Source organism: Numenius arquata, chromosome 2 (assembly GCF_964106895.1).
Source record: "Numenius arquata chromosome 2, bNumArq3.hap1.1, whole genome shotgun sequence".
Taxonomy (NCBI): Eukaryota; Metazoa; Chordata; class Aves; order Charadriiformes; family Scolopacidae; genus Numenius; species Numenius arquata.
This window is the reverse complement of record NC_133577.1, coordinates 116,102,549-116,120,573: the sequence shown is the minus strand read 5'-3', so window position 1 is coordinate 116,120,573 and position 18,025 is coordinate 116,102,549. Positions and strand designations below refer to the sequence as shown.

The 18,025-nt window shown below is 41.3% G+C and overlaps 1 protein-coding gene across 1 annotated transcript in view; it reads left to right on the top strand.

Annotated features, from left to right (window-relative positions):
* SLC2A13 (solute carrier family 2 member 13) overlaps positions 1–14,664 on the top strand; it is a 156,515-nt gene extending 141,851 nt beyond the window's left edge. The window contains exons 8-10 of the mRNA XM_074168752.1: positions 12,880–13,001; positions 13,135–13,287; positions 14,438–14,664. Of these exons, the coding sequence (XP_074024853.1) occupies positions 12,880–13,001; positions 13,135–13,287; positions 14,438–14,664 (502 nt within the window). The remainder of the gene's footprint in view (positions 1–12,879; positions 13,002–13,134; positions 13,288–14,437) is intronic.
* The last annotated feature ends 3,361 nt before the right edge of the window (positions 14,665–18,025 follow it).

Genomic DNA, 18,025 nt, shown 5'->3' with positions numbered 1-18,025 from the left:
GTTGTTATGGAGCCCTACGCTCAGGCCTTTCCAGTAGTATTCATTGAGGCAATCTGTCTTTGTACACCATAGGAAAGAGGTTTCTCCTGGGAAGAATTGATACTTCTGCAGTGAATAGGCAGCTGGTTGGTATTTCTGTTGTAACAAAAGAACTTTACAAATGCTAATTATTAAGTAAATTAAATATAAAATAAGGTGAAAAAACAAATGAGATTAAACATTAGGTAGAGATTTATTTGATAGTAAACTTGCATAAAACTCTGAAATGCTGCATTTGACATCATAATTTTCAGACCGATTTGTTTCAGTAATCTAATTATTAAATATTCATGCTGCAAGGAGATACAATTGGAAAGACTCAATGCATTAGATCTGGAAACAGAAGCTAGAAATTCTCAAGTTCGATTATCCCTGTTGTGTCAGTAATTTGGCTGGAGACTGGTCCTCCCTCCATAAACTCTCAGAAATGTCAGAGCAGGAATGACCTGGAACTTCCTTGCAAAAACACCAGGAGCAGCAGAACCGCTCCAGTCCAGGGGAAGACCGGGAGCGCTGAGCTTCAGAGAGGGGTTTGCACACAGCTGAAATACTTAATATGCTAGTCTGTCACAAAAGCTAAATGCCAGTCTCTCTTTAACAAAAAATACTTGAGTCCTACATTTATGAGCATTTTTGTCTTGAAAGAGCTCAAACAGAATGAAGCCTGCCTGCAGGCATCTGTGAGGAATAGAGAGCAACCAAATTGGTCTGGTTTTTGGTGGAAAGCATCGTGTGGCACAGGTTAGCTCTGGAAGCCCCCTGGGGTGTCTGGTAGCCACCTTTCAGTTAACGCTCATCACTGAGATCCCCCAAAGGTTTGTCTGTCAGAAGAAATGGCCCAATAGTTAATGAGCACTCACTCCTTTCAGAGAAATAAGGGAGGCTGGCAATGACTGGGTGAAGGCACAGGTGTGTGTGCGTGCTCATTGCTGAAGCTGGTTGTTCCAAAACAGATCTATTTCTGTATAACCACAGAAAAAACACTAAACAAACTGTAAAGCACGTTCTGGAGTCACAGGGAGTCCACGAGTCTTTCTCAACCCTGATGGCTGCCGAGAGGGAAATAATAGCTCATTCTGTTTCCAGAATGCCTCTGTGCTACCTTTGTGCTGGTTGTCATGCAGAGACAGCTTTGTGCTGCTGGTGGTTAAAATTTGTGAAATGGCATCTATTTCATGAGCAATTAAATACTCCCAGATGCCATTTCTTGCGAGGGCTTGCTGTGTGCCTGTGCCCAGGCTGCGGCACGAGAGGTTTCTTTTCATTTCGTGCTTGATTGCTGTGAGCAGGATTGAAGGGAGGATTTGCGGCAGTCGCCGAGGTGGTGGTAGCAATAATTCTCTTGTCCCACCAACTGCTGTGTGTACAAGTCACATCATTGAGCCACAGCCCCATCACACACGTCACATCTCCATCCAGACCTACACATGCATATGTGATACTTCAGGTGTTACAGCAGTGGGTCTTGCCCTCTACCACATCGTGGTGTTTTTTCCACTCTGCCTGGTAGAATGCGGTACTTTTCTTATATTTCTCGATACTGTAGTATTAAAATATCTATTGATACTGACAAAGGTTTCAAGATGTTGGGCAGTATCACCTCCATCATATTTACCCAAATTTCTAAACCTTTTTTGCTGATCTGCACCTCAGTGAAGTTCTTTGAGAGTTGATGATACTTGAAAGAAAGAATTCATGAAAACTACAGCATTTAACTAGTTGAAATTTTTCAATATGAGAATTAGGACCGAACTACTTCTCTATCTCTTACTGTATCTTGCTCCTTGTGAGGATTGGCTTAGACTTTTTGAAATACAGCACTGGAATCTGGGAGGCTTCACGGTTTGCTGATAGCACTCTACTGGAGCCCACCTCTGTTTACAAAGTGGTTGGAGTTCTCATGCACATCAGTAGTTTTGAAGCTGCAAGAAACAGTAAGATCTCTCTTGAAAGAGGAACAAAAGAGGTAAAAGACTTCAGGTTAGGTTGTTCAGGTTGTTCAAGGACATGTACAAACGAAGTTTCACGGTGAGAGGTGAAATTTCAGGGGGCCAGCAGGCACAGCCTCTTACAGAGGCACAGCCTTCAGCAGCAGGATATGCCTGTCAATAAAAGGGACAAACCCAAGGTTTATATGCGTATTAAGAGTATTTCAGTAAGGAATGTCAGATAATTTAGTGTTTGTGAAACATCATGTAGTTATTTTTAGTTTTTTGAGATCAGGGTTTGTATTCTACAAATGAAAAAGCAGGAAAAATTACTGAAGGTCTTGGTCTTTAAAATACACAGACATAAGTTGTCTCTAAACCATTGGAGTACATCCTTCAGAGGGGGAAAAAGGGCAGAAATCTTACGTTGTCTGCTGTTGCCTTCTGAGCCTTACCTGAAATGGTGCACTCTTTCGTTGCTGCTTTTTCTTTCATACCCTTTGTTAGTTTGTAAATACACAGAATAATCTTTAAAGTTGCAAAAATATATTCCTGTGTCCTCTCATGAAAACATTTAGCAGATGTGGGCTTTGCTTCTCCTTTAATGTTACCTTGTGTAACTTTAACCTTGTATGACATCTAGTTCCTGTGAAACTTTCTCTGATGTTTTGGAGAAATATTTTCTGCAACTAAATATCAACATATCAGGCTAATAAGTGAGCCATACTTTAAATTGAGAAAAACTCTTCAGACTATATATTAAAAAATAATCTGTCTTTCCAAAAAAGAACTATCTTTAAACTATTTACTTAGTTTTATGAAGAATCTGTCCAGACATAATTACCAGATTGTACTTTTGTTTATTTATTGTATACACGGTATTTGATTCTCCATCTTAGAATTATCACTCACTGCTGTTGGTGTCACTGAATTTTACAGGTTCAAACCTTAAAGTAGTCTTCTGGGTATACATAATAAACCCATTTTTGTCATGGCTTCTTAACTTGAGAACATGGCATCTAGTTTTTACAGCTGTGATTTCAACCTGTGAACCCCTTAGTTGGGTGTTAGCCAAGTCATCTTCTGCTGGCTGTTTGTTGAGTATAGTCTTAAACTTGGGTATAAATGGATATAGATTGGACCTCTGGCACACTCAGTTTGTGCAGTAATATATTTAGATATTTGAGGGTTTCATTTAAATTATTTTTATAAGATGCCCATTTTCTTTAAATCTATAAATAAATATTTTTTTATAATCCCTTTCCAGAAAGCAATGCAAAAAGATCTTTTTTAACAAAAACAAAACAAAAAATTTATGATCTTTCTGTTCCTTTCTTTTTGCCTCTTGTCTCATTTCTTTGTTGAAAGTTGGGGCAATTTTGAAGTTTTTCACAAAAAAAGAAGAAGAAAGAAATAAGCCATATTCCTTCTTTTTTTTTCCTCACCTGAACAGCTAATTCTGTACCTGAAAGCATCCAATGTTAAAAAGAAAGACAAAATACCATTTTTTGAAACTGTGACCTATTGTCCAATGATTAAAGTAGTTAAAATGATCATAGGTAGAAACGCATGAAGGATAGTGATATTCAGCTGAGACGCTTATGCTCAAGACTAATTAAGATTTTGTATTTTGATCAGGTTCTAATTTGAATTCTGTCCATTAAAATTCTGTAGGTATGACTGCTAGTCATTTGTTAAGTGAACAGATGATTATTTTTCATAGTTGTATGACCCCTCAGAAGTTTATGCATTATTAATATAATATTTGAATTATTTATGATTTGGTCATGATTATGAAATCATATTCTTCAATTACTACTGGTTAATTCTAATTTGTACGGGGGTAAACCAAGTGGTCCAGTCAGGATCAGAATTAGGACTAGGATAGGACACTCCATGGAGCACAGGGATGTCAGGTGTTTCCTGACACTTTTATTACCATCTGATACTTTGGAAGAGTAGGAAAAAGCTTGAGAAGAAAAATAAGTCAATCTATGTGTAGTGTGATTAAGGTAATTGTATGTCCTATAATGAAAATCAGACATTTGCTTATTTCTGCACCCAGTTTTTAAGTGTGCTGTAGCTGGGACTGTTGTACATGTGTACCTAATGGGTGCTGTCAGCTGGTGTGGAATACCAGATGGTTGGGCTTTGACCCTACGTATAAACGTTATTCTGCCTTCGCCTGGTTTGAGTCCATCTCAAGGTAAGGAGAGCATGAAAGACGATGAGAGAAACTTGTCGGACAGTGTTCTGGTAGTAGCAGAGATTTGTCTCTCTCCCTTCCTGCTGGTTATGATGAGAAATGAAGCTTGGAATGCTTGCAGTGTGACAACGGAGTGGGAACTTGTAGCCAATGGCCTGGAGGTGGCCAGCAGGACTTGGAAGGCACCAACGTAGGGTAAAAGAAATCTAATGTAGTAGCAGGTGGACCTTTGAGAGGACAGGAATAGTATATAGCAGTATGAAGGAGAACCTTCAGTCCAGAAACAAATCCAAAACTGAACATCTTTCATTGGGAGATTAAAGTAATCGCACAAAATCCGCTTGCTCAGACCCACAGCTAACAAATGTCCTAACTGGCACTGTCAGACAGCTGAGCTTCTTCCTTTGGCAAGAGATACGGGAACTGTGTTGTCTACCCTTCAGAATCCGCTAATATGTGGTTACAAAATTACTGGAACATCCAGAACGGCAAACAGTTAGGAACCCCTTTGATGTGATTAATATTGGAGAAGTATTTGTCATCGGGGAAAAATAGCTCCTGTTTTCAATCATTTGGTAGTCTATTGCTCAGTCTGTTCAGCTTGAATAACAGCTCCAGCACTCTCTATTGGCAGATTTATGGGGCAAATCCAGATGCAGTTGCAAGGCTGAAATTTCTTAGTTTAGGAAAATGCAAGTGTTTGAATTCGGACTCTCTAAAGATTTTTAGCTAAATAAATAATAATGTAAAAAAAAAAATAAGGTTCATCCGTGACCAGGTGGCCAGGAACAGAGGTAAATCAGAACAGTGTACTAAATCTCATGCAGGTGTGCGTTCTGATGTGACTTAAAAATCATAGAATCATCTAGGTTGGAATGACAGCCAAGCCCACTGCTAAATCATGTCCCGAAGTGCCACATCTGCATGTCTTTTAAATACCTCCAGGAATGGTGACTCAACCACTTCCCTGGGCAGCCTGTTCCAATGCTTGACATCCCTTTTGGTGAAGAAATTTTTCTTAATATCCAATCTAAACCTCCCCTGGCGCAACTTGAGGCCGTTTCCTCTTGTCTTACCACTTCTAACTTGGGAGAAGAGACCAACCCCCACTTCACTACAGCCTCCTTTCAGGTAGTTGTAGGGAGCGATAAAGTCTCCCCTCAGCCTCCTTTTCTCCTGACTAAACAACCCCAGCTCCCTCAGCCTCTCCTCATAAGACTTACTCTCCAGACCCCTCACCAGCCTTCACTGCCCCTACCCGCTCCAGCACCTCGACGTCTTTTTTGTAGTGAGGGGCCCAAAACTGGACACAGTACTCGCAGTGGGACCTCACCAGTGCCGAGTACAGGGGGGCAACCACTTCCTTAGTCCTACTCACCACACTGTTACTGATACAGGCCAGGATGTTGTTGGCCTTTTTGGCCACTGGGGCACACTTCTGGCTTGTGTTCAGCCGACAGTCAACCAACACCCCCAGGTCCCCAGCCATTCTTCCCCAAGCCTGTAGCGCTGCATGGGGTTGTTGTGACCCAATTGAAGGACCCCGCACTTGGCTTGTTGAACCTCATACCATTGGCCTCAGCCCATCGATCCAGCCTGTCTGGATCCCTCTGTAGAGCGTTCCTACCCTCAAGCAGGTTGACACTCCCACCCAACTTGGTGTTGTCTGCAAACTTACTGAGGGTGCACTTGATCCCCTTGTCCAGATCATTGATAAAGATATTAAAGAGAACCGGCCCCAGTACTGAGCCCTGGGGAACACCACTTGTGACTGGCCACCAGCTGGATTTAGCTCCATTCACCACAGCACCTTGGGCCCGGTCCTCCAGCCAGTTTTTAACCCAGCCAAGAGTATACCCATACAAGCATGATGGAAGGTAGTTGCGTCTTAGAGATAGGTATTTTTATGAAGTAATTATTTCAGTAAGGTCTTCTGCTTTAGTAAATTAATTATTAAGTAATTTTTTAATTTAATAGTGTGTATGAGCTATAGTGAAATATTCCTTGTGATTGATTTTAGGGGATTTTAGCAGTCTGTAGTCTCTGGTTCTTTTGTAAGAAAGAAGATAAAAGAGGGATGAGAAGATAACAGCAGTAAAAGAAAAGATGCTCAGTGTGAATAATTGACAGTTATTTCTGTATATGTTACATGCTGCCTCCAAGCAGATCTGTAAGAAATGCTGATTTAAAAGTAAAACCTTATGAGAAAATCAGTTCTTACCGTACAGCACACAGTAAAGAAGGCATCTCTAAACTCTTTGGCTTTGTAATGGGCAAAGCAACCAAGGTTCTGGTGGTTTGGTGGTGGGTTTTTTTTAATGTATATTTGAACGTGTGCTTTTGGTTTCCCAGATGCAGAGTACGAAGTGCCAGTCTTTCAGCTTGAGGAGAATTATTTTCTGGTTGGTATTGTTCTAGCCCTAGTAGCTACTACTAAACTTACTTGGCATAGAAAGTGTTGCATAGAGAAAGCAACTGGCTTTATCTCTTTGGTTTAAGATGTTTTTAAATATTCTGGACAGCGGCAATTACTATAGCTGTTATCCATTAACGTGCCCTGGTTTCTGTTCTTTGTGCAGGATATCACCCACTGCTCTATAGGTATAACTGACAGATCCTATAGCAGGGGACCTCAGCGTGATAAAGACTATTTTTCAGTCATGTGCAAATACATCAGCTATCTGCTGAGGTGCAATTTGCTTTCTTGCTGTGAACTAAACTATTTTTCCAAGTTTTTGAAGTGCATGCTAATATTTAAAAACTCTGCCAGTTATAGCAAAAAGCTTCATTGAGCGTCCCAAAACGCTGCTGGTATTTTTATGTAATGAAGGTTAAGCAATGTCTAGCTGAATACCATGAAATTTTATGGGTACATTTTTTCAAGGCTGCATCTGTTTGTTCTTTTCTGGTTTTTCCAATTGCCATCATCTGGCATAAGAAGCTTCATCTGCATATTTTCAGCAACATCTGGTTTAATGGATGAGTTATTTCTCTGTGTACAAACTACAAAGTCAAAGTGGTAGATGCAAACTTCTCCAGAGAGGCGTGGAGCTACAGTGCATCTTCTCTGAGGCACAGAATCCAGTAGCTAGGGAACTGTGAGAAAGCTTAGGAAGTATTGATTCAGACATTAGTCGGGCTTAAATTAATTTGTTCGCCTTCAGGAAAGACTTGCGCTTTGCTCAGTACTTCAGATAGCATCTTACCATATCTATATATAAAAATTAAGCACTGGAAGGAGCAGAGATTTTTCTTTAAATCAGAATATACTGATTTACAGTGAAACTATACCTTATGGTTTCACTGGTTTTCTATAGGTTGTGCTAATAGAGCTATCTTGAAGGTATATGGGTGGATTAGAGTGGTCACTTGATGGACAGAACAGAGGTGGTTCCTGAAGTTCTCCTTAGTTACATGTATGACTACCACTAAATTATTACACAGTTGATCTGGTACTGTGCTAAGTTCTGTCCTTTAAGTAATTTAAAGATAGTTAGGGATCTGTTCAGACAACTAAACGCAAATGTCACGGTCCAGATTCTTCCACAGGATGAGTCATTGCTTGTGGATAAATAATCTCAGTTGTTCCCATACATCTTCTGCAAAAACCTTTCTTAGTCTGAACAGTAGCTAGCTTTGGTCCTCTATCCTTCCATGACCAGGCTTCAGGTGAAAAGATGAGTCAATAAGCTTGACATAAATTTATATTATTCATTTGGATTGGTATGATATAAAAGTCAGCACTCTACACAGGAGACTTTAAAAATATCTTTAAAGGAGATTTTTTAAAATCCAATATATTTGTGTTACACCAGAGACTGAGTTGGTAAATTGTAGATTATCATCATCTTGATAACCAGACACAAAAGTCTGGCGTAGGAGCAGTTCTTAAGTAGCTTTACTCTTGTTAGAACAAAGAAATGGGGTATCAGTGAAACTGTGAATTAAGTCTAAAATCTTTCTGTACCATCAGCTCCTGATGTTAAACTTTATCTCGGAGCAGAATGTGTAATTTTGAAATATGCCTGTTCTAACAAGCATTTTAAGGAGATGAATGATCGCATTGGGTGATTTTTCTTTAGAAGTAATTTATTTCCTTAACCTGATTTGATTTGAATTTTGACCTTTTAAGACTTTTGATCTAAATCCATTTGAGATGCTTCTGAAGGGCTTAAAAGACAATGAGAAGTCAGCAGCTTTTATATTAAAAATATATGAACTGTTCAGAATGAAACATTTAATTCCCACAAAAGCCATATCTTTAGGGCTACACAGTCCTCACTCTGCAGCAAAGCAAAAATTAATGGAAATTTGAGGAGAAAATCAGCTGGGTCTGTCTTGTGCTGTGCTCACTTGCCTGTGCCATGTACTGCCTAGCCATTTCCCGATCTGTGGCTTTCAGTGTTTTGCTTGAGAATTATTCTACAGCCAAATTGGCTCAAGTATTGGGAAAATTTTGTTTGAAACAAGGTACCATTTCCTTGATAATCATCCTCTCTTTGTCATTAGCAGTAACATTTTAGACCACCCACGCCAGCTCTTCTTCTTTTACCTTCTTTTATGTGCCGTATGAAGGTAATTTAAGGAGGTGTGGAGCAAAGCTTTAGATCTTCTGAACTACAGACCGTATCTGATAAAGGATGGATTCTGTGATTATGGAACTATATAATGCCTGTAATTTAGAAATCTACTGCTGTTCTGATTTATTTCCAGTCAGTTGAATTGTTGGCATCAGTCGTCAGAATGTCAGGTTTTCACTAATTAGAACAGATGTGCGTCTTAAATTATCTGTGGAAAATACGTAACAAAAGAAATTCACAGTAAAGATTTTTTTTCTATGAGGTTTTCACTTTGGCAGTAATTTCAGAGGAAATGATGTGGTGTCTTCACTGTTTATACTGATATGACTATTACCCAGCATACTGGTATTTACAGACTCTTTGCACTGGTACCTGACTGCATCATTTCACTTGTAAGCCATTTACAGGGCATTTTCTTCTGTGCATTTCAGCTTGTGAAGTGATGGGTAGCTGCTCGTCCACTTTCTACCATAGATGCTCCCTTAGTGCAGGACAAAATTCAGAATTTTATCTGGTAATGCATTATACGCAATTATTAATATATTCTTCAGCAAAATAGTAGGTCTTGTAGAAATAGTAGTATAGCAATAGAATTAGCACAGTAACAGCTTGAACAAATCCCCGGCCTTGAAGGAGTGTTATTTTTGAACGGACCCAGCACTGCAAGGTGCCAGCAAATGCAGATATCTCTGTTTTTACTCTGTGTACCATGCTGGGTTACTACTGAAGGATAAGCAGAGCACAGTTTGTTACTGCAAAGTTGCTGTTAAGTCTAGTCTCGAGCACTATTTTTCCTGTTTCAATGCACTGAATCTGCTCTCTTGCAACAGAATTTCCTCTTAGTTACAGGCAGAGGGCGGAGAATAGATGAGTGGCTTCAGCCACAGAAGGCTTTGGAGACATCTGGCTTTCCTTCATATCATTTGTGTTTCACTCCGTCAAAAGTAGGACGCATCTGGGGAAAAATGGTAGGGGAAGGAAACATCCAGACCTCCCAGCAGTTGTGTCTGTATGAATCAGCAGGTTGGTTTGTGCTGATAGGGATGGATGCGAGATAAAACCAGTACGTCTTTGTTTACAGTAGTGTTGAAGAGAAAGCATAAGGCTCCTCTCTGAGGAGCTGCCGATCTCGCTGGGCCGAATGGAGAAACCAATCTCAGCATCAAGATGCTTTAAAATGCTAATCAGCTTGTATTCATTACCAAACACCTGCAAATTAAATTAGAGTAACAGTGAAAGAAGCAAACATGATGTTGTTAAAACAGTGTGAAACTGAGCAATCCTGGGATCTGGAAGTGGTGCAGATGCAGTGGGACATCTATGCGGGGCTGAGCAGGAGGTGGCAATGGGATCACCTGGTGTTCAGTAATTAATCTTTCAAACACCATTTCCTTTACATGGAAGGAACTTCAGGTTTAAACGTGGGTGGTTCTCCAGTCCAGTTCATTCTTCTATATGTCTTGTACCTGGGACACAGCTCAAACCTGATTTAACCCACACATGGTGAGGAGTACATACAGTGGTAGGAAAGTGTCAGGGTGGACATTAACAGGGAATGATCCATGTCTGGCACTCATAACATAGAAAAAGATGCTGACCTGAGCCATAGAATCATCTAGGTTGGAAGGGACCTTCAAGATCATCTAGTCCAACCATCAACCTAACTCTGACAAAAAAAAATAAATCACTAAACCATGTCCCCCAGTCTTTTGAACACCTCCAGGGATGGTGCCTCGACCACTTCCCTGGGCAGCCCATTCCAATGCTTGATAACCCTTTTAGTGAAAAAATTCTTCCTAATATCCAGCCTGAATCTCCCCTGGTGCAACTTGAGGAAGAGACCGAGCCCCACCTCTCTGCAACCTCCTTTCAGGTAGTTGTAGAGAGCAATAAGGTCACCCCTCAGCCTCCTCTTCTCTAGGCCAAACAACCCCAGCTCCCTCAGCCTCTCCTCATAAGACTTGTGCTCCAGACCCCTCACCAGCTTTGTTGCCCTTCTCTGGACCCGCTCCAGCAGTTCAATGTCTTTTTTGTGGTAAGGGGCCCAAAACTGGACACAGTACTCGCGGTGGGGCCTCACCAGTGCTGAGTACAGGGGGACGATCACCTCCTGAGTCCTACTCGGCACACTGTTCCTGATACAGGCCAAGATACTGTTGGCCTTCTTGGCCACCTGGGCACACTTCTGGCTCATGTTCAGCTGACAGTTGACCAACACCCCATGAAAGAGCAAAGCGACAGAAGGAACATGGGGTGATCCTTAGAAGCAAGATGAAGAAGTCATAAGGATGGCAGCAGTACTTTTGGCTGAGAAAAGGTGAAAAATCTCTGTCATGGAAGTTGCTGGTGTCTTAGGCTGATGGTGCTCCAGTGGCCATGCAGCAGCTGAGGCCATGAGCCTGTTGTATCCATGCATGAGGGACGTGTCTTTGAGAGGGATGTTCAGTTGGTCTGTCTTCTATGTGTTTTTCATCTCAAGACTGAAAGTGAATCTGTGCGCGCTGGATGAGATGGGCTTTCTGGGGGAGCTCGGCACAGCAGGGTGGGAGGGTGCACACTGGCACTGGCTGCTTTGCTGGCAGCACATCACGGGCTTGGCATTTCTCCGGGGAGCACTGGCTCCACTTGGTCAGGTGCTGCTTGAGGGCAAGGTGGAACTGCAAATCTTACAGCTTTCTGCCATTAAGGCAGCATTAAGGGTTGGCTGGGGTTTCAGACGTGCTTTTTTCCAGTATTTGTTTGGTTAACCTCTCTCTTCTAAATGAATTAGAACTTTGGATTTCCAGCTGTCCTGAAATTGGGTTTGGGACTTAGTGGTGATATCCTGCTATAAATGCTGTCCTGTTAGTTACGTCCGTGCCAAGATAAGGAAGGTTTCTGCCCCAGGAGCGGTGTTGGGTTGGCCATCGGTGCTAAGCACATTCCTCTTCAGCCTGGGGCGGGCTGGGTGTTTCTTAACAGAAAAGTTAGAGAAGAACTGTTTTGTTGGAATTTGCTTTTGAAAGTCAATGGCAAAGTCTACCAACAGTGGTAGATCCTCTGAAACATTTTAGGGTGTCTGTTGCTCCACCATCTTGTTGCCCACTGTCATCTGTTGCAGACATCTTCATTCTGGTTTTCCTACTGTCAGGAGGGTCATATCTTTCACGTAAGCACTCAGCTGATCTGGAAATTGTAACCCAGGCAGATATTCAGCTCTCTGGGATTTCTTCTCTTCAAGTAAAAAATGTTGGCATATGAAAGAGTGGTGTCTGCTGAAGTCTTTTCTCCCAAAAAGTACATGGTTTTTCAACTGTAGCAATTGATGTGGCTGCAGCTGAGAAGTTTCTCTAGGTACAGGTATGAATTCTTGTCCCTTTAAACAAATGCTAATTTAAAAAAAATATATAACGAAAAATAAAGTTGCCAGTATTCCTTAAAAATTTATTATATGGTTTGCAGTCGGATGGGAATACCTGATTTTATACCTGTTCCTCGAAATACGTAATTTCCACATAGTCCTTGGAATAGAGACACTTTTTCTTTCAGTAGCTCAGGCACAATTTACCTCTGTTCTGATTCTTATTTTTACTGTCTAATCAGAAGTGCTACCTTCTTCTAAATTATTTCACTGCATAGAAAAGAAAGTATATGCCTCTTCCTTATATCTTCACCTGACCTTGGCACACTCCATAGGCATTACTGATCACACCCAAAGCATGTAGCATATAGTTAGTTCATTGATGATGTAAGGATTAACTTCCATTTGACCTTCAATCCTTGCGTGCAGCATCTATAGCTCAAAGTCCTGCTGCTGCCGCTCTTTTTGCACTGTGTGATATTCATGTGAATGGTCTTGTTGGCTTTGGTGTGACCACTTGCATAGTAAAGACTATTAATTTGAAGAAGTTCTGTAGATATAAGGCAAGTGTTTAAATTCAGGAATGTTTTGCTGGTTACTCTTCCTAAGACCAGGCTTGGGAAAAAACACATTTCTGAATGTCGGACTTGGTAACAGGGATGGAGCTTTTCACCTTAATTTTACATTTGTCAGCTTTTCATAAGACACTATGTGCCATGTTTATATTGAGATGTCACCCATTTCCCTGAAAATTCTTTAATACTAAGTTTTAATGCTATTTTTCAGGTGTTCAAATGAAACAGTATTCAAAAAGGAAGATTTGTTCTGGGCATACAATTTCTGCCCCACTCCATACTCTTGGACAGCACTTCTGGGCCTTATTTTATACTTGGTTTTCTTTGCACCTGGTAAGAAAAAGTTTGTATATCCATATAAGTTAAAAAATCGTAAAGATAAAATGTTGAATAGTGAGGCTACATGTTAAACTTACTTTTGAGTCCAGCCATTAGACTGAGATTGATCTTTTTTCCTAATTCTTAGGAATGGGTCCTATGCCCTGGACTGTCAATTCTGAAATTTACCCACTTTGGGCAAGAAGTACAGGAAACGCGTGTTCCTCTGGAGTCAACTGGGTTTTCAACGTGCTGGTGTCACTGACATTTCTGCATACGGCCGAATATCTGACGTACTATGGTAAGAAGCAGCACGCATCTGTGTGCGCAGTACTACCATTGGCGCATAGATTTTCTCCTGATTCTGGCTCACTCGGTTTTGCCATGAAATGTCAACTGTGAATGCAGTGTTCTCAACCCACCGTGGTGTAGTAAGACTAGAGGCCTGACAGGACCTGCCTGGATCTGTTTCGTCCGGCTTTCATAAGAAACATTTCTTTCTGTCCTTAACTGAGAGCCTAGACAGTTGATTAAAACAGGGAAGCTGGAAAAAAACCACCTTTGACTTAGTGAAATATGCTGATTCCCACTTAGGGAGATGGCATCCGCAATTTTTCGGTTTATGATGGCATCCAAGGCCAATATCAGATGGTCCTTGCAGAAATAGCTGTGTCAGATGCTACTGCCCCACTCCCAGCTGTTGATTAAGTTCTGTCTGCTGGAGCCTGCGGAGAGTTTGTCAGATTACTGCTCAGCCACTCCAGTACAAGTAATTTAAATTACATTAAGCTGCTCGGGAGTTGATGTGACCTTCACATCATTATTAGCGCAGAGCCTTTCAGCTCGACTTGTCATTCCTTTGAGTCATCAGTCTAGAAACACATGGCAGGTAAATGTTTGTTGGTCCTTTGGTACCTTCTCTGCCCCCCTAGGTAAGGTGGGTGGTGGTTCTTTCTACTGCTAATTGTCTCTGCAGAGGACTTCTAAATAATAACTAGATGTAAGAGTCATACGCATTATTCTAATCCTGTTTCTTTTTTGCCAAAGTTTCCTATTCTGAGGGATTGTCTTAGTGTGTCCTTCGCTGTTAAGATAAACTAAGAAAGTTCTTGCCTTTCGTGTTTGCTTTTCTTTATTGGATATGCAACCGTTTCACTGCTGTTTATTTTAACAGCAGAATGACTTGTGCAAAAAATGATGTGTATTATCTTCCACATGAAATGAAATTGCTTTTGTTAATTTACTCCTTTGTGGAGCGGTGCAATAAAGCGGCCTTCTCCTACACCCACGGTCCCGCAGCTCGTTATTTTAACGATGCCGCTCCAACCGTTGCTTTTACATGCGCTCCTTTGATATCTGCAGCCTGCTGCTTCTGCCGCTCCCTCTGCTCCGGAGCAGGGAAGGGATGGGAACTTCTGTAACCTACTGTGCATATTTTTTTCACATTGCAGGAGCCTTCTTCCTCTACGCTGGGTTTGCTGCCTTGGGACTGGTTTTCATCTACGGCTGCCTTCCCGAGACTAAAGGGAAAAAACTAGAGGAAATTGAGTCTTTGTTTGAAAACAGGCTATGTACATGTGGTATGTCAGATTCTGATGAAGGGAGGTATATCGAGTATATTCGGGTGAAGGGAAGTAATTACCATCTTTCTGACAATGATGCTTCTGATGTGGAATAATTTTCAGCTGCTGATGTATTTAATCATTTAAAAGCCTTCTGGGGGAAAAGCAGCTCTCTGATGACCTCACTGCCCTGCTTCTGGTCTGGTTCTTCTTTCTACTGTCTAGCTAAAAATGCCTTCACATTCAAAAATGCTCCATTGGGGAGGAAAATTGGTATGCTAGTATTTTCTTGATAACTAAAAGCAATGGCTTCCAAACGAGATTGAATTCCATGATTATGTGAATTCACCAGGTGTGCACAACACTGCACCATCCCAGGGTATACAGTAGGGTGCACTGTACCAGATGGATACAGAAGGCTATCCTAGATGGTCGGTGGTTGTCCTTACCTTCAATACTGACAAAAAATAAAATAATAGAGTAGCTAATCAGAAAGCAGCCAACATCTGTCAGATCCCCATCCCATAGCAGCCTAGGAAATAGCTCTGCTGTGCAGTACAACGAATGGCAAATGCATAAGCTGCTGTAACGGCAGCCATTTAAAAGATTTAACTGATTAGGAAAACAGAAATATCTGCTATATCTATCAGAGGGAACATTTTCCCAAATTTTCCCTAAGAGAATTCCCATTTTTATTTATTTGAGATGAGTGAGAGAGCCATAGTCACCTGGGTGGAGGTTCGCTAGGGTGGCATACGTCTGTGTTACAGCGGGTTGTCTACCCAGCTGCTGTTCTTGAGCACACACAACAGTCGAGAGTTGGTGTTTGTGAGAAAACTGCCAAAATTAGCTACCCGACAGCAGGAAAGCAGAACTAAGTATGTGGCCACACGTACAAATGAACTGGTATATATTGTTAGGTACAACGTAGAGGCTTCAGTTAGCTGGGAAAAAGTGATTTTTGTTTACTTTTTTTGCTTTTGAACGTTTGGGTTTGTGCCTACTTTTGAACACAAAATATCATTAGCTAAAAGAAAGAAAAGGAGGGGAGAGGTCTTGTGCTGCGAAATGCACGGTGGTCATCCCTCCTGCGCCTTTTGCTTGTGAATAATCACGTTGCCTTCAGTTTATCTTCGTATATGCAGAGTACATGAATCCTAGCACATTTTTCCTTCAAATGCGCTTAGTCAACCAGTGTCTTTCTGGATCTAAAGAGAAATATTAGCAATGGGCAGAAGCCTACATCTCATTAATTGCCTTACTGAAGCATTGCAAAATTGTCAAGAAAATGTCAGGCACAAAAATCAACTTGGCTGCCTTTAGCCTGGTAATGAAAATATGAATGGTATTTTATTCACCTGCCATGATTGCTTGCCTTGGCAAATTGAATTTTATGCAGCTACATAAAAATATTAAGTTATTTTTTTTTCCTTGCCCTGTCCTCACTGCTTTAAGTCTTCAGAGATATGAGTTTGAAAGCATCAACAATTCAAATTCTTATCTTTGAAACATTTGCTTCATGAAAGAATGTGGAAAACCTCCTCTGCCTGTGGGCTGCCCCCCATTTAATTGGTAAAAACACATTTATTTTTCATTGTGCGAAGGTTAAAGTTTTATAGATCTGTTCTGTGGGCCTTCTGGGGTTGAAAAATATTTTGAATGTAGGATTACTATCAAAACGGAGACTGGACATTTGTTACTAAATTATTTTTATTTGATAGCATGGGGTTTTGTTGTAAAGAAGTCTGCCGTCATGTTATCTGCCATTATGCTGATCTTCTGTAGGGGGAATTCTTAATCTCCAATTATTGACCTTCAGCAATTGGGTATATTTTGCGTTATTTTCTTTTTTGCTTCATTTATCAAAGAAATATTTTTGGAAAGAAAACATTTTAAAGCATCCTTTTGTGACTTGACTGGGACTAAAAGGGAAAAGCATAATGGACAGAAGGAATTTCAAACAAATCATTGAGAAGAGTGGCCTGACCTTGAATATCATCTTGCGCAGTGAGAGGGCTGGATTCTCATGCCTTCCATCTTGCCTCCCCTTTAAGCACACAATATTTTTATGCTTGAAAGCACCAGCTGTTGGAAATGCTCAGGTCTCCAGACCTATCTACCAATGCGCCCACCGTGGGGTGTCTCCCTTAGGCTGTCACCTCTTGGAAACCTTCACCGAAGGTACGGTACCTGAAATGAGAAAAAGGGATACTTGGCACAGATGAGAACAAAATAGTTCTAAGGGCAAATTGGTTTCTTCCTGAAACCAAAAAATGTGTGCTTGAAGACCCTTATTTGGAAGAGTTTTGTTACCCAGAAGAGCGTGTGAATAGGTGTGTAGCGCCCAACCCGTGCGTACGTGGCTGATAGGTTTAAGCGGGCATTTACTGGCTTTTGAGAACAGGCAGTTATGGTTCTGATCCCCCCGAAAGCGTGAGCCCACCCTCACCGATGCACCTCTGAACGTCCCCGGGCTTGGCATGTTTTGCTGGAGCGGGGTGTGAGCCAGGGAGGGTGTCCCTGCGTCGGCGCGACGACCTCGCGCTTCATTGCACTTGTGTCCACAGGTAGAGGAAACCGCTGCGTTTTTGGGCATAACCAAAGCAGAGTCGCTGGAACGGTCACTGTCACAAGATCAGCCTCTTTTGTTTTGCAGGCAGTGCTGGGGCTTTTTAGCAGCAGCAGACGACCGCCTCTCTCTGCCAGCCTTGTTTCACCGACCTCCAAAGCGGCGCTCAGATGCGTGCTGCGCCGGGCTCCTTTTCCCACACAACACCTTCCGTGTTACTGAAAGCAATTTTCTCAAGGTTTGCATCCCGCACCCTTTTTCTTGAGGCAAAACGATTGAAACGTGCATTTTTATCCATTGTTGCTACTGGCTGTGAGGGTGCAAAATACATTGGCTTCTTCGTTGTCGCTCCCCCGTCCCCGCCCGCAGAGAGTTGGGTTTAAGTCTTCCTTTTAGGGTTGCGTTACAGCGAGATCACATTCCGTACTTTAGAAACACTGAACCTAGTACTAAGCATCATGTGTAATAAAAATGAGATCGAATGCTTGAAATTAATCTTACACAATTAGGGTTTTATTTTTAGAATCTGTGAACGTTTATAATGTATGAAGAAAATTAAATAAATGTTTCTATTTTGCAAAGATTTTTTTATATTTGTGCATATTTTAAGTTTGAAGATATTTTTTGCTAAGGGTAGACTTAGTAACATTCCAGATAAGAAATTATTCGGCTACGCTATATTTTTAATCTTTTACGACAGGATTTTAATTTATGAAGCAGCGTAAATAGTGTGTCTAAGCACAGTATCATTTTATGGAAAGCTTTCTGCAGAAGGTGTGAAAACGTTTCTTCACAAGGACTGCACACTTAATTCAGGTATTCTGCGCATCGGGAATGCTAGAGTGATACTGCTGGTAGTGCAGGGCATGAATCGCATGTTGATTATGCACAGCAATTTGAGATATTTT